Source organism: Sinocyclocheilus rhinocerous, unplaced genomic scaffold (assembly GCF_001515625.1).
Source record: "Sinocyclocheilus rhinocerous isolate Xijiao unplaced genomic scaffold, SAMN03320098_v1.1 scaffold625, whole genome shotgun sequence".
NCBI lineage: Eukaryota > Metazoa > Chordata > Actinopteri > Cypriniformes > Cyprinidae > Sinocyclocheilus > Sinocyclocheilus rhinocerous.
Genome location: NW_015646350.1, coordinates 356915 through 373918, shown reverse-complemented (window position 1 = coordinate 373918; position 17004 = coordinate 356915). Strand labels below are relative to the sequence as shown.

Here is a 17004-nt window from a genome sequence, read left to right as displayed (position 1 = left end):
AAGTTATTTAATGAAGAAATATGAATTGTACCTCACCTTCAGCATTATAATTATTTCATCCGCGCCAGACAGAGACTGAGACGGTGCCGCTGCATGTCGTGCCAAACCTCGCACGGCAGACACAGCTTGAGATCGTTTTTTTGAGATCGGCCTTTTTAGAGACCGCCGCTCAAACATCCCAAAGCGATTATCGGCCGATAGTGATCGGTAGCCGATCAATCAGAGCACCCCTAGTTATTCCATACACGTAGTAAGATTTCACAAAATAAAACAGAGCAAATAAAGTGTAATGATATTAATAAAAACAGTATTCTTCCACCAAACAATGTAGTTCCTCGGAATCAGTTGTGGTTGCAACAAAGTGGTTGCCAAGCAACAGACAAATGTAAACAAAGGTGTATGTTTGTAGAGTAGTTTACAACAGCTTCGAACGTGGCTCAGCCAATCAGAATCAAGGATCGGAACTGTCCGTTTTATAAGTGCTGTTTTGTGTCTAGGGTGTTCTGGGTATCAGCAATGTTATTTCAGTGTTATACTTATTTACTATTATTTGTAAATACGTATTTATTTACTAGTATTTATTAGTGTTTTGATTGAGTCTTTTTTTATATTTAAAATTGTAATTTCAATTTGTTTAGATTTTATAATTTTTTGATGTGCTTTTGCCATTTTTATTAGTTTTTCATTTTTTTAGTACTTCAGCAAACTTTTTTTTATTATTTTATTCAGTTGAACTAAAAAATAGATAATTTTATAATTTTATAATTTTAATAGATAAAATTAAGTTAATTTTGACTACATTTTTAAATGTAGTCTTAGTTTTAGTCATTTAAATTAATCTTAGTCCTGTGTCAAATGTTTTTAGTTATTATCATATTCAGTCAGCTTTCTCCTGTTTTTGTTTAGTCAAGTTTTAGTCGACTAAATGTCTGTGCATTTTTGTCTAGTTTTAGTCAATGAAATTTTAGTCACATTTTCGTCATGCTGTATAATGGTTAAACTAATAAAAAATATTCTTATATGATGTCTCAAAATTATAATCTCAATGATTGTTGTCATTTGAGATATCTATTTTTGCATTTCAGGTATTGCACTTTCACCAATAAACACAAATTCACACATGGTTTATTTTACCTCATCTAGTGTACTGATTTATTATAGGATATGTATTATATAAATGAATATCAATGACTTATGCACTTATCTCTCTGTCTACATTATGAAAAGTGGTAAAACAAACAAAAAATATTTTAACAGTGAAATTCCTAATAGTAATTCCAATAACTCCAAACTGCAATAATTTCAGTTTCAATAGTTTCTCTATTAAAACAACAGCGACTGAGTAAGTGCATTTATTCAGCAATCGCAAACAAAATAGTCGCGATCTCATGACAGAACACAGACTGGCTGAATGACACTTTCATTTAAGCTGAACATCTCACATGGAGATCGTTAAACTCCAGTTTACTTGTTTGTCGGTGTTTCCAGATCATCGTCGGTGCTTCTGCAATGAAGAATGAGCGCGTGCGCATGGTTGCCAGATTACAAAAAATAAGCAAAATACTGGGCAGAAAATGTATCCTTTTAACAGAGAAGCTCTGATTTGCAGATTTGAACTCTTGATATCTGGCAACCGCACACTTGAAAGCTTGTGTAGTAGAGGCGTGTACAGCAGTCCACAATACTATTTTGTCTGTTTTTTTTTTATAAAAATAAAATAAGATTTTGGTAAAGTTTTTATTTTTTAAAACACATTTTATCTTTTTCACTTTTATCATGTTGATATTGTCACAGTTATTTATATTGACCTTATTGTTATCTTGTTTTAGTCATCGGAAGAAAGCTCATCAATAAACATTTTTCATCGCAGTTTTTGTTAACAAAATTAACACTAAATTAAACTAAAATAATTATTGCTAATAAATGCAATAAATAATTACAAAGAAACAAGTAACACTGAATTAAACATAAAATTATGTAGAAAGACTGAAATAGTATTTTCTTGTAAAAAAAAAAGTACTCTTAATATCTTTGTTTTATGTAGAACTTTATAAACAACAAAAACAACTCTATAGTTTCCAAGGCAAAATTTTTAATTTGTATAATAATTTTTTTTTTTTTTTTAGTTTTTCATCTAATATTTATATTATAAATTTATATTATATTATTCTTTTTTTTTTAATAAAGAAAGTAGTTTTAGTTGACAGTAACATCACTGGCTATATGATTGCCAAAGTGTTCTGAGTGATTTTAGCACATTGCAAGGGTGTTCTGGGTGTGTCTCTCTATCCCGCATATAGACCAGCTTTTTCCCTTTTTGCCGCATACATCACTTCGCTGGCCTGCAGAAACAAAGACATTTCAACCCAGGCCTCTTATGGGTCATTAATGCTTTTAAATTACACCAAGTCTGATAACAGGAGTTCTGCAAACCTTTTAGATCATTCACTAGTGATCACAGCGGTAATCTGTTAAAAGGATCAATTAGGTTGATCAGATAATAACGCTACAGTGATGCTTCCTAGTCTTACAAAATGGGGCTAATCAAACACTTTCAAGAGACAGAGATTAAACATTGGCACTCACATGCACAGATGGGAATTTCCTCTGTTTGCTAAAGCAAGATAAAGGATGCTTCCACTGACATATGATTAGCCATTAACTTATCTACAGTATATTTAATGCTACTGTATAAGAGTCACATAAGGACACAGATAAGGGCTTCTTTAATTGTGTAATGATGTGTGTGTGTGTATATATATACGTCATCTACACGATTAAAGAAGCCCTTATGTGTGTCCTTATGTGACTCTTATACAGTAGCATTAATGATCTTTACTTAATATCCTAATGATTTTTGGCATAAAAGAAAAATCCATCATTTTCACCCATACAATGTTTTTTGGGCTATTGCTACAAATATACCCAATACCCATATATGATTTTACTGCAGCTATCTTAAGACAAATTGTTTTCATATCAGGAAAGGGAACTGTTTTCTGGCTCAGAACATTGCCTGACAGTCTGCGGGAGTGTTTTCCTCTAAGGTCATCTTGTACTTTTAAATCCAGTAGAACATCATAGTTCATTTGAAAACCGATAGAAGACCCATGGCATGATCAGTTAACACTTTACTCTGCAGAGTGGGAGAGAAGAGAGAAATGGTGCTATTTCCTATCATAGTCATCTCTTATAAACATGAAAAGAAGTATGTGCGGGAGTAGTATGTGTAGGATATTACAGGAATTCTCCTGAATGACACACAGCCATATGAGAACACATGAGTAGGTAGCCAATGCAACAGAGGCCATGAATCTATGGTCCAGCTTTAGTCTGGCTTGTAAAGAGGATTTCCTCCTATTTCCTCTAGTCTCTGTGGCTTTGTGTGGAAAGCTTGGCTCTCGGACTGAGTCATACTCGGGTGTGGTATAGTTTAACCATTAGTAACAGTTTTTTCCCTTTTTAAGAAAGGTTTAACAACTGAGAAACTGTAAACGGATAAATTTATTCAACCGAGTGTTATGTACGTTTTAGACACAACTTGATTAAAAATCATTTGATACACATTAGACAAGACACTATTGTACAGCAGTCTCTTCAGAAACAGACTGACAAAAACTGACAAATGGGACATATAATTGCGCTTTGAATGTTTGACTCAGCTAAATTTCAAGTAACTCTGAAGTTTGTCCAGCAATTTTGCAATGGTGTCTGGGTCAGTCGGCTCAGTGTTGAAACTCCACGAGCGAGGGACGAGGTGGCGACCTGTGGTGAATTTGACATGAGTGGAGCTATCCTGAGCTCATGTTTAAAACAGAGTGCTGTTTATAAGCAAGGGCTCCCCCATGAACAGATCTAGCTCTGTGCGTTATTCCTTCCACTTTGTCTGGTGTGACATTAATGTCTACTGGGAGGAACTTTGGACTAGCCTGCTGGTTTGGATCTGTTTGCTTCCTTATATAAGGCCTGATATTAGAAATGTGAAGTTAAAATGAGGTTAACACATTTGGTGTAAACACTTTGTGTAACTGTTTGCAAGATGGACATAAAAGATACTTTAAATCATGTGTTGCTAGTTTTTGATTAAAAAATCTCTAACTCAAGCCATATTGAGAGCCCATAGTATCATTGTGGTGGGATTTTAGAGTAAGCAACCACCTAGCAACACCTTAGCAACTACCCAAAACATGGGAACTGCATAGCGATATGCTAAAACGTCCCAGGTTACGTATGTAACCATGGTTCCCCGAGGGAACGAGACGCTGCGTCGGAAAACGCTAGGGGAACGCCTTCAGCGATACCAAGCTCTGAATCCCCGTCACACTTCGTCCCCCGCCGCTGACGTCTCGCCCATCGTTCGACTGATTACACATATGATTCAGAGCTTGGTATCGCTGAAGGCGTTCCCCTAGCGTTTTCCAACGCAGCTCGAGTTCCCGAAGGGGAACCAACCAGAGCATTAAATTTCTTCAGAAAATATGGTGGAAAGGTAGTTTATTTTTTTTAATGCTTTGGTGGTCTTCGGTAAGATCCAGGAAAAAAATAACTGACTGACCAGTGGTATGCAAATTAGATATTTTTGAATACTGTTCATAACAGTCCAACAGTGTTTTCATTTAAAGCTATTTGCTGCATTTGAATATTTCCGTTTGCCCTTTGGATTTCCGCCAAAATCTGCAGATATTTCCGGAACTTTCATAGACGTTGTTCAGCAATTTTTCTTATCGACTCTGTTCAGTACAGGGTTTTAAGTTCAGGAATTAGTGCATCAAGTGCATAATGGGAAGATACTGAAGTATTAACACCAGCATATTAATGGATAAGGTAATGCACCACCTTGAAAGCATGTACTTATTGCAATAGTGCCTATTGATTCAATGACAGATAAATGTTGAGACATGCTGGAATTTATTTTATAAGTGCAGTAGTAGTGCCTTCAGATATACTAATAATGTAGAAAGAATACTAAATTGAGTTGTTCCTTTTAATCCTGGTTTATCAACCCTGTGTCCTTGGGCTAATATTTTGTATGAGGTCAGTTATTTCCACTTGGATAGTCTGTTTGGTAGAGCTTGGCCTTGTTGAGTTGAAATGACAGAACTAAGTAGAGCACTCTCAAAATGGATTCAAACATGCCTAGACCCCTTTCGGCTTCAGAGGAAGGAACTGTGTGCAGTCTTGTATGCATCGTATTGTTGTGACATCCCCTTCCCAAAGCTGGCGGAAAATAAGGTCCATCCTCTGACAGAATGGAGGCTGTTCCTTCCAAAGCTCAATCTTTTCTTCTTGAGGGTAATTCAATGTGGCACATCAGAACTAAGGCCTAATTGTCTATACATTTGTCATAGCCTGGAGTGTCATGTAGATTTTTTTTTTTTAAGACAGGCCACCAGTGGCAGTCCTGGAAAACTTGGTTCCCCTGGTAAGATATTAATAAAGAATAAGAAAAAAAAAAACTTTTCCTTTTACACCAAAAGGTCTGACCAAATTTTGCTATGTAAATGGGTGATTTCTGCCACATTGTGCAACTTAATTCTAAAAGATTTGAAACAATATGATGCTTCAAGTCAAGTCCATTACAGACAGTTTAAGATTCATTTTGACAATGAACAGCAAACAATTTCCCCAAAGCTTCTAGAGAGTATCCTAAAGTCATTTAAGTCTGCCATGTAACAATTGAATACAAGTCTGACAGCATAATATTACTGGTGATCATATCCTTGCAGTGAAAACATTATTGGTTTTATGATAACAGAGCACTTTAGTGAACCAAAGAGGGCCAGTAGAGGAAGCATGCTGGCAGGCAACTGTTTAAAAAGACACTGTAATTTATCACAGGTCCCTCATACTGTAACACTTGTGCAGGGGAGCAGTATAGCATCTTTAGAGTGGGTGTGTTGGAGAGAGAAAGAGGAAAAGAGAGAGAGCCAGAAGAGTAGGGGGAGGAGGAGGGTGTGTGTGTAGTTGAATGAGCGTGGGGGAGCAAGGGGTGGGACCGTTTCTGTGTCTGTTATCTCTGTCATTCTGCTGCTGCACAGCAAAGCAGCGAGACACTCTGCTGAAGGGAGGAGAGAGAAAGAAAGAGAGAGAGAAAATGAGTGACTGGGTAGCACTAGAGCAGCTGCAACTGAGGCAGTCTAACTGCGAGGAGCCAGATGCTGGATTTACATGCTAAAGACACCAGACATACGGATTACCTCTTCAATACAGGATCTACTGACTGGTCTTTCTGTATGTGTTATTGGAGAGATAGTTTTCCCTGTGATAAGGATTTGGCAGCAAGCGACAGAGCTTGCAGACATTGCACCTTGTCTCTTCTTTTGCTCGATTGCAAAACCATTTGACTCACTGATGCTTTTGCATGGTTTCACGCAGGAGGAATGCTTGGGGGTAGCCCAAGAGGACAAGGAGTAGATCTGGAGACTGAAGCTGACAAAACGTCCAAAGCCAAGACCCCTCAGGGCCAGGCGGGAGCCAACGGAGTTGGGGGCATGGCTGCGAAAAGGGGCAAGTCAGGGCTCCCACAGGCTACTCCTCGGGCTGAGCTAAAGGTCTACCGAGCTGTAAACTCTGAGGGTCATCTTCCAGTGCCTAGTAACCTGCGCAAGCAAAAGTCCTTGACCAATCTATGTGTGCTTACGGACGCCGAGAAGAAGATGCACCTGTACCAGCCCAAGTGGTCGGATGACATGGAAAAACCAGGGGCAGGTCAGAACAAGTCAGGCAAGCTCAAAGATGCCGGAGGGGGTACAGGCAAGGGTATCCCACTTTCCAAGAACCTTTCCAAGTCAGAGCATTCACTGTTTCAGGGAAAGCCAAAACCCTTTAGCCCACCTTCCAAACTAGGCAAAGCCAGTCGGATACCTAAGGGTCCTTATGCTGAGGTCAAACCCATCAGCAAGGCTCAAGAGCTGGCAGATGACGGCAAGTCAGATGATGAGATCTTGTCCAGCAAGGCTAAAGCTAATGGTAAGAAAACTGTAAGTGGTACCTCAGGAGCAGCCACCCCAGGTGGGGGCAGAGGGGACAAAGATGCACCAGAACCAGAGGAAGGGGACAAGACCTTTCTAAAGGTGGACCCTGAACTGGTTGTAACAGTACTTGGGGACCTGGAGCAGCTTCTCTTCAGTCAGATGTTGGGTAAGTAATAACAAGATCCACTAATCCGCTTGCAATGCAGAAGAATGAGCAATGCTGCCTGGCTGACGGATCCAGCATCGCTTTCATAGCTCAACCCAGCCCTGCTCTGGCTTAGCAACCACATTGCTTTGTATGTCTTTTTCATCCTGTGCTGCTCACATAACTATGCACACTTTCTCTATTCATACATCTATTCTTGGCTTGATGCTGCATTTGCATGTTTATGATTATGATTGTTGCTTTATTTCAGTTGCTTTATTCTGCGTGGTTTTATTGAACAATCGCCGCATCCCTTTTTGTTTACATTGCAAGCTCGTGTCTTGCATCTGTGCACGTATTGGGTGAGACCAAACCAATCGGGGGGAAGGGGGGTATTTGCCTTACCATTGTAGCAGAGTTGACACACTGCCCTAATCTCCAGAATATGCAACTTTAGTTGTTTTGGATGGCTACAATTATTTACTTATATCTTTGTAGATATTTTGCTAATTCTACATCAGTGATAAGCCTCAGTTCAGCATGAATTATTGTAGATAATGTGAACAAGATCCCACTAGAAACAGTAAAATAAATGGCACTTGATGTCGTAGCGGGAACTTAAAAATAAACCTTGCTTGGTTGAAATGTTTTCAAGTCATGGTGGGCAACATATTTAGCCTTGCTGGTGGTGCCATTGATCTCTGGGGCAGTTGACAGATGGTCCCCCTCTCTTTTCCTCTCTCCCCTTCCCTCTTCCTCTTTCTGTTACCGGGGGACTTCAAAAGAGAATAATAGGGGTGTCACACTCTTTGAGAAGGTCAGTGACTCAGAATGAGACTGCAACGACACATGAACATAGTGCGTTTTGTTTTTATTTAAGAATGCATTAACAGTGCGGTGACTTATTAGTTATTTACCTTTGCGCTACGGGATTGGTCAGCTATGTTCCCTTGCTAGGTAGTCACATTGTACTTTAATGCATATTTAACATAGTAAGTGTTGATTTGAGCATGATTAGCTATTAGCAGTCTCTCAACAATCTGCCACTGAACAATAGCCTAGCTAGCAGTCCAGTGTATTGCTTTTTTAATGTTAGTGTGGCCAGAGAGATATGGTGTGAAGTGAATCCATCGAGTTGAGATATGAGAAAATGGAATTCAGGCTGTTAGCTATACTCATTTCCTCTCCTTCTCTGGAGCTTATGTTGACCTTTCCTCACAGCACCTGATGAGGGTTGGGGGTGGGTAGAATTGAAAAAAATAATTGTCTTGTGTTCTATGGATGATCTGGATTTGATATTCTTTTCAACCTTTTGACCGCTGTACATTACTGATGATTCCTTTAGCCTGCGGTGCCCATCGGGGTTAGCTGTGCAGGCAAAGGTTCAAAGCTTCCCTCCGGGGTTTGAAACACTGTGTTATGCATGTGTGACTGAATGCATTAGGGTTGCTTATCCCCTGCCTCTGCTTTTGACCCCACAGTACAAACTCAATTACACAAGACTCCATTCCTCCAATCAGTACTGTTGTGAAACTGGTTGTTGTGAGTGATTGTTCCATGAATATGAAGTACTGCCCAATACAAAATGCTTTTTCTTTCTGTTTTACTTTTGCTATTTTTACCGTTTGAGTGATAGATATAGCAGGAGATGGGACAGGAAATGATAGGTGGGGGGAACCAGTATAACTGGCATGTCAAGCCATCTCTTTATAATTATACAAATTAGGTCTCTACTTGGTAATAAGGAAACATTCTTCTTAAGAGCTTAGATACCTTTGGTATCAGACAGTGACAGTTGAGAGCCACCAGCAGAGGGTTGACAGAATCACTACTAAGATCAGATGGAAAACCCCAACATGTCTTCTAAATACTTAAGGAACTTGACAGATGCTTCTTATTTGTGTTGATAAGAGCTTTATCAAACCAAATATCCAACCGCATGCACCCAAACTCCTTTTAAATAAATCAAACCACAGCTTTTGGATTTGAGGATTAAATAATTAAGCCTAAATATAATGAAGATTTAAGCGGCACATTCAGTAATGTTTGTAGTTTAGTTAAAATAGTGCAGTAAGTGTTTCCATCCACCTATTTTTATGCGCATTTTGGGATATCGCATAAAAAGATGCTGAATGGGAAACGCCAAGATGTGGATAAATTCTAAAAATGTGCATAAAAACTTATGTGCTCAGCGAGAGCGTCACACCACGTGAAAGTGAAACCTGAGCGGTGAACTAATTTTCGGCAGCCGAAATTTCGGTGCATCTCTAATTATTGGCGACATCAGAAATGGATATTATATAATAGATGCTTTTTTGAACATTTTAGCAATTTAAAAATATTAAAAAAGGATTTTTTACACGGCACCCCTGCTCTCGACAGACGGCACCCCGGTTGGGAAACACTGCTCTATAGGACCAGCGACTAGTCGATATCAAGCTTAAAGCGTCATGGCAGAGCATTGAAGTCGACTAGTCGATTAGTCGGTGCAACCCCTAGTATACACTACTGGAACAGAAATAAAATGAGATCTTAAAAGAAAAAAAAAGAGAAAACTGGTGCTCAGTGACTTATTCTGCTGTTGAAGGGTGTGTCTCAGAGCTGAGAGCCTCCTTACCAGAGGCACTTTACTGCTATCTTCATCATCATCATTTCCATCTCCGTCTGGCTTGAGCTGGCTGGCTGGTGTGGGTTAGTGGTGCAGTAGATACGCTGGACATAATTTCTGCTGACAGCCGGATTCAGGATGAGGTTACTGTGCTTGTACTGATCTACAATAAATAAATAAATAAAAAATAAAAGGCAGAACGTGGTGATAATGATACAATAAGACAATAAATTGATCTCAAATTTACTGTAATACTGCAGTCAATATAATCCATTTCCTCTAGAATAAGGCATAATGACCTGGAAGCATTTTGTAAGTCATTGCACAGGATTTCCTCATTTCCTGTATTTGATATTGTTGGGTTATGCATGATAAATGTGTGTGTCCGCATTAAATTGCCTGTAGAATTGTGCACTGGGCAGTTAGAGAAATGATAATGTGCAGGAAATGGTTTTATAAATTCAAGCAGCCCCTTTTAACATAAACCATCACTAAAATGCAGTGGTTTTGCTGTGTATCTTATATTTTCCTGAGCTCAACAAGCCGGGAAATTGTCGCAAGGGTTAAAGTCAAACTGATTGACATCCCAGCATGCTGCAGGCCTTCTCTTCACAGCGTGCATGATTTCATTTCAACCAGGTCTGGTTGTGTAAGAGCAGATCTCAAGGGAAACCACACAAACACACAAGACATACATACAGCCATGCATACATCCGCATTTTGAATGTATAAAGTATATGTTATTTGCAGTGACCGGTCATCATTAGTTCTCTATTCCCAAACCTAGAGAACTGCCTGTGTAGGCAGGAGTTTAAGGCATCGTAGTCAAACGTCCAACACAAAATTTCCAAAAGGTAGGCAGCATAATTATACCTTCAAGATACTGTTTTAGTAAAATTATAATGTAACATTACATTTATACTTAAGGGAGAAGGCAATACTAACATTGCAACCAGCATTGCAATAAGCTCAGTATATACTGTGTACATACACATACCTGTAATTTAATCAAATCAAATAATAATGAAGACATATTTTAATTTCTATAACTAATTACAATAGTAAACTTTTACCCAAAATTTATACTATTTACTATGTATAAGGTATTAGCTTAGTCACATGGTAACAGCAACTGTACAATGTTCAGAATCTGTTGCTTATGAAGTTTCATTTCAGGATGCTCCCTTAGAAGACAGCTGTTTATATAGCGAGTGAACCACAAGGCAGCTCACTATTTGGAACAGCCAGTGAATCATAGATTGCATAATGAATAATGCAAAAAAAAAAGAAAATAGTATTGAATTTTATGCATTTATTGTTTATTGAAAGTGTTTACGCATTAGAATTAGTTATGTTTATGCTTTAATGTCTGTCCGCCAAAAATGAGAATCTGATGACTGAATGGCACATTATAGCAGAACACGTTGAAAACAGGAATAGAAAGAGGAACTACACATAAAGGTCAAGTTTTGGTTCGTCCACCTCTGTTAACATGGAAACACGCACAACCCAACTGTGCCTCCATTTGTGAGAACTGAGACCATGACTTGTGTGCTGTTTTGACGGCCAACAGATTCATAATGTGATTACTGTCATGACCAACATCTCCATGCCTCAGCATGCTAATGCAATCTAACCTAATCGAATTTCTGCATGTCTGCAAAACGGAGGAGCGGAAAGAACACGCTCATTTATGCAAGCATGCAACATGGAAATAATGTCAATTTATCTCTTAAAACATTCTTAAAACATTTTTTTTGTCTTAATGATTGCAGTTTCAGCCTGTTTAGCGAAGATCAAGTTTTAGTCATCAACAAACATGAGCTTGAAAGCAGCCCTATATTTAAGCATGTTGTAAAATAACTCTCAAAAGAGCAATACTTTCCAATATATTTCCATGTAACATAGTCAACTCTTGTATGCATGCACATATTTAGCCTGTTTTATGTCAGTTAAGCGAGAGCTGCTTTGTGGGTCTTCCTCAAATGTCCAGTTATTTTTCAAGTCAAGTGGTGGTTTATGCGCAGTAGCGGCACAGTTGTGTTTTTGAAGGCCTTTATTGTTTTGCGGTTGAGACGGCCTCTGCCGTTACAGCTTTTTTCAGTCGTTAGAAAACCCCACATAAACACTATTCCGTTTTCCTGTCATATATCCTGGATGTTGGCTGCTTAAAACACTCGTGGGGAAATGATTGTGCAAGCTTTTCTCATTTTTATGTGAGGACGTATCTTGGGTTTGCATGAAAATCAGCTCTTTTTCCCCAGCAGTCACTAGTGGTTACTAAAATTCTAATTGCTCTTGTATTACTGATAAGAAACAGGCAATGAAAATTGAGTTAAATATTTATGTGCTAAATGCCACTGTACTTGTTGATAATAGGCTTTTCTACTAAACTAGAGCATCCGATCATAAACTCAATGGTACCCGGTGCTAATATTGCCTCAAGTTGTCAGGTTTTATTAAAAGTGAATTACTTAAACATTAGCTGCCAATGTATGAAACTAGATGCTCACTAGGGTCTGGAGCAGAGCCGCTTTGTTGCAGCATTTTGCGAAGAGCAAGTCAGTTGAAATTTCGTTACGAATGATTACATCCAGAGGTCTAGAGTAAACACTTAGACACTGAGAGAATGAGATTTGTTGGCCTTTGTCACAGATGTGTTGTTTGTCACCAGCAATAAAGACACGCCACACAGCTGCCACCACATCTTTACACAAGCCATTATGAAGTCAAACATCCCAATGCCTCTTGATTCTCCATTAACATTGAGCAAAATGGGGGCAGCAAACACATCAGAGATATATACCTAGCACATTATGAACTACTGGATGTTTAATGAGCAGCAATAAACTACATTTTAGCATTTTAGAATGCCTAGTCATAAGTCTGTGGATATTTTGGTGAAAGTAACTCAAAAGTAACTCAAAAGTAGTGTAACGCATTACAATTCAGAGACAGTAATATTGTAATGTAACTAATTACTTTCAAAAGACAGTAACTAGTAATATATAATGTATTACATTTTGGAAGTAACTTGCCCAACACTGGTTGTTTGTCACCAGCAATAAAGACACGCCACACAGCTGCCACCACATCTTTACACAAGCCATTATGAAGTCAAACATCCCAATGCCTCTTGATTCTCCATTAACATTGAGCAAAATGGGGGCAGCAAACACATCAGAGTCAAGGATCGAATAGGGACAAGATGCAGGGTTGGCCAGATTTAGACCACCTCAGAGAATTTTTTTGAATTCTCGCAGACATCTAGATCCATGCATTAGCTTGTCAGTTGAGGCTGAAAGTTGTGTTCCGGTTATAAAGTTCCAGGCTTGTTTAATCAATGGCTTGAAAGGAAATGTAAGTATACTGATGTTCATTTCATGTCTTGTTGTAATCTCTTTTAAAAGATTCTTTGTTCGTCTGATGACACATCTGAGATGATGAAAATCCAGCCAGACTGTGCATCTGTTAATCGAAGAATATTTCGATTCTGAAGATTTGTTTGAAGTCCTCGCTGACTATTGTTTCTACAACAATACATTATTTCAGTGCCAGCAGCTTTGTCCAGATTTATTCTCATCCAAAGTGTTTTTAACATCACACTGTCTGTACCAGGGTAAAATGAGTTATTGCTGTTTCTAGGTGGTTTCCATTTTAAATCTTAAAACTTCAAACTGATGATATTGCCTAGGATTATATTATATATATACACACATAATATATGCATGTGAACTGTCTTCATTTATTATGTAAACAAAAACTTTTATTTTGATTAATCGTTTGACAGCACTAAAATTATTTTATTTTATTTTATTATTTTTTTATATTTTATTTTATTTTATTTTTTATTTTAATCAAACTGGCTGAACTTACCTCACTCGTTGATTCATCTTACCCCAGGCCTGAACTTTTTCCAGACAGCAGAACTATTTAACTTATTTGAAAGATGTCTCTTTCTAAAAAAAAAAATGCACAGCAAATATTCAATTTGTATGAATTTTGCAAATAAAAAAACTCTTTGAGTCATCAAATAAGTGTTTAAAAAGTGGCTTGTCTTACCATGGTCTTCCTACAAACTGCAGGAGTATTTGAGAAATTCTTAAAACATTAAGGATAATAGATAATTGGCTTTTTGTGTGTCCTCTCTGTTGAATACAACTATGAATGTGTTTTCAAATGTGTTTCTGAAATGCGATTTCAGACCTGCCAAATCTCTTAATATTTGCATTGAGAAGAAGACTGAAGAGCCCTTGTTAAAAGCAAACATTTCACCCTAAAGCGGAAAGAAGCAGTTGATCTTGTGTTCCTTCCACACATGGTCTCCAGTTCCACAGCTGGTCTCTTTGACCCTCCATGGTGTCATGGGATCACTCTGGCCTGAGGTCATTTCAGAGTTATGATGTTTTTGTTTGTCACACGGCATTGCACCACCTCTTTCCTCCTTGAGCTTCAGAAGACATTGAGCAACACTTGTGCTCAATCTTTGGCAAGAAAACATTGTTCCACATGAACCTCTTTTTACGTCTTTATTGACAAACTGTCTGCTGGTCATACATGCAGTGATTGGGCACAACAACAGCTGGGTGGACCTCCTCAACTCCTGAGAGGCTTGCAAGAGATGCAGCTGTAGTGTTGGAGGCTTCTCTGCGCCAGTCAGTTTATAAACCCTGCAGTTGTCTGGGCATCTCTCCCAGTTCGCACTTCCCTGCCCCTAAGCATGTAGGGATTCCTCACCAAACTTGACTGCTTCTGCTTTGTTGTGAGTGGTGTGGAATAAGCGTTTCCTGAGGGGAAAATAGAAAAACATGATTCTATGGTCACTTCCACCTCTTCCACTGAGCAAGGAGATGTTTTAGCATAACCAGAACTTTTTCATTATCACAATTATGTCAAGTAATGGCACTTAGAAATATGAAAGTAGAAAAAAAATGCATTTAAGATCTTGAGTTAAGTACAAGTTAAGCACAATCAACACATTTGTTGAATGTTTATTACCACAAAAAAATTAGTTGCCTCTGGTCTTGCCTTTTATAATGGGAGTAAATAAGGCCAATCTATAAAATACTGTTTCAGTATTACAGACGCAAGAAATAAACTGTGTTTTATGATGGAAGAAAGCATGTACAGACTTTTTCTGTGTAAAGTCGTATACAATTTCACAACTTCGTTTCCATGACCCTAAAACAACTGTAAAAATGATTGTTTAAACAGTCAGATTTGTCCCATTCACATCCACTTTCACGTCTAAGTGCCTCAGAATAACCAGTTTGTTTGTTTTTTATAAAATCAGGGATGAGTCTAAAATGGTATTTTTCAATCAACAGTGTCCCAAATGATACAAATGTGGTTATTTTGACTTGTATTGAACCTGTAATATTCCTTTTAGTTTGACCATTTAATGACATTTTTTTTTTGACTGCAAGTTATAAGACAACAACAACAATACATGTTTTAAAAAGATTCTTGCAGTCCTCTGAGAGCTATCCGACTTAAAATTAAGTTTAGACTTCCTTTTGTCATGACAGATGCATTCATGAAGAGGAAGTCATCTTTACCAAGGTAGCAATAAAAAAGACGTTATATTTGTAAGAGGCCCAAACTTTGTGTCCAGAAGGGTGGATGTAGTGTTGTGTCTGACTTTATTATATTTAAATCTTCCTAAAAATTTTCCCAGCCATTGTGTTGTGAGAAATTCTTCCCTTTGCTTTCTTGGCTGAATACCTCTGAACTTCAAATCAGATTTGTCATGGCAGTAGGTCTATTTCATTGATTCAGTTTGGCCTTTTGCGTGATTCTGCAAACAGTTTTCTTCTGGAAAAGTGTCATGGGATTGCAACAGAAGTGATGCAAGATAAGGAAGTCTTATAATACTTTCTGGAAACAACACCAGCATGATAAGACCAGAGTATCACAGCTTTCTCTCCTCTGTAGTTTCCCCCCAAGGATATTATTGTAATTTTGTGCAGATATTCCAGTCCGTCGTCTTATTTCCCGCGATGTGTCTTCTACCATTTGGCCAAAGCATCTGCAGGACACTCTATTGTTATTTAAGAGTCCCTTCATTCACCAGATGCGTCGTGCTTGCGTGTGTACGTGTCTTCCTGTTTTCATGTTGCCGAGGTCACCACTTTGTCTCTAAGCACCCTGACTTGAGTAGAGGAGTAGAACTGAAAAACACAGACGCAGAGTCATAAGGTAAACTGGAAATTAAACAAATTTGTGGTGGAGAAGCTGGAAACTACACCGTTTCCCCTAAACTACAAATGAGTCTGAAATGGTTTATTACTCAGAGTATTTTAAGAGTATAGCAGTGTATTGTTAATAAAATATCAGCCAGCTTGTCAAAGTAACAACAAATGATTCTATGGCACAATGCTACACCATTAAACTATATTAACATCCCTTTGGGATTCATTTGGCCTTATTTAGATCCCTGTCACTCAGTATACCTTAATTAACCAATTAAACATCATCTGTTCCTCGGCTCTGGTAATAAAATATGGAAAATTAAAACATTAATGGATGGAAATTTACCATCATTTGTAAAGACCGATGGATCCAGCAAGAGCTCCATGCTGTGCTTGGTTTCGCACACTTTCCAGACAAGACGTCTTAGAAGAGTGGCCTGTTTCTGCCAAAAAATTATTCTCAGAGCTTTCAGCACTCTATGACGTCCATTTACTTTGCCCATTTTGCTTCTTGCTCTTACAGCATTCTCAGAAAGGCAGAAGATGGTTCCAGTAAGCATCTGTCTTCACCCTATTAGCTTCTCTATTGACAGGCTATTCAGTTACTCATTAGGAAGACACTGTCAGTCTTTTGGCAGCCTCGGGTTCAGATGGTACTTTAAGTTGGTAGTGCATTTCAGAGATGAAAACACTTCACAGTCTAGTGTTTAGATGTTGTAATATTAGGTTAGACTCTCTGCAACAACGTCTCGGAAGTTCTGAAGACCCCATTATCTCTTAACTGTGATTCGCTCTCTTCGACTCTCATCTCTTCGGGAGACTCTAGAGGTCCAAGAATTTGGAGCAGATCCAGAAGATTTGGTCATTAGGGTTAGCATGCATGACTTACTACTTTTCATTAAAATCTGTGATCTCATTTAACTGACCCTTTGTATGAGGTCGTCCTCAATGTTGAGCTGTGTTCTCAGCGGGGCCCGTTGTCCACATTTTGGAAATCGCATCTAGCTGTCCACTGGGCAGGGATCTATTGCATGTCCCAGAACTTTTCCAAACAATAGAGACCATGAAATCATAGTCCAAGTTCTA

At 38.3% G+C, this 17004-nt stretch overlaps 1 protein-coding gene across 1 annotated transcript in view; it reads left to right on the top strand.

Annotated features, from left to right (window-relative positions):
- The window catches only part of LOC107707368 (neuron navigator 1-like), a 172392-nt gene that overhangs the window by 40244 nt on the left and 115144 nt on the right, over positions 1-17004 (top strand). The window contains exon 4 of the mRNA XM_016511357.1: positions 6376-7140. Coding sequence (XP_016366843.1) covers positions 6376-7140 — 765 coding nt within the window. The remainder of the gene's footprint in view (positions 1-6375; positions 7141-17004) is intronic.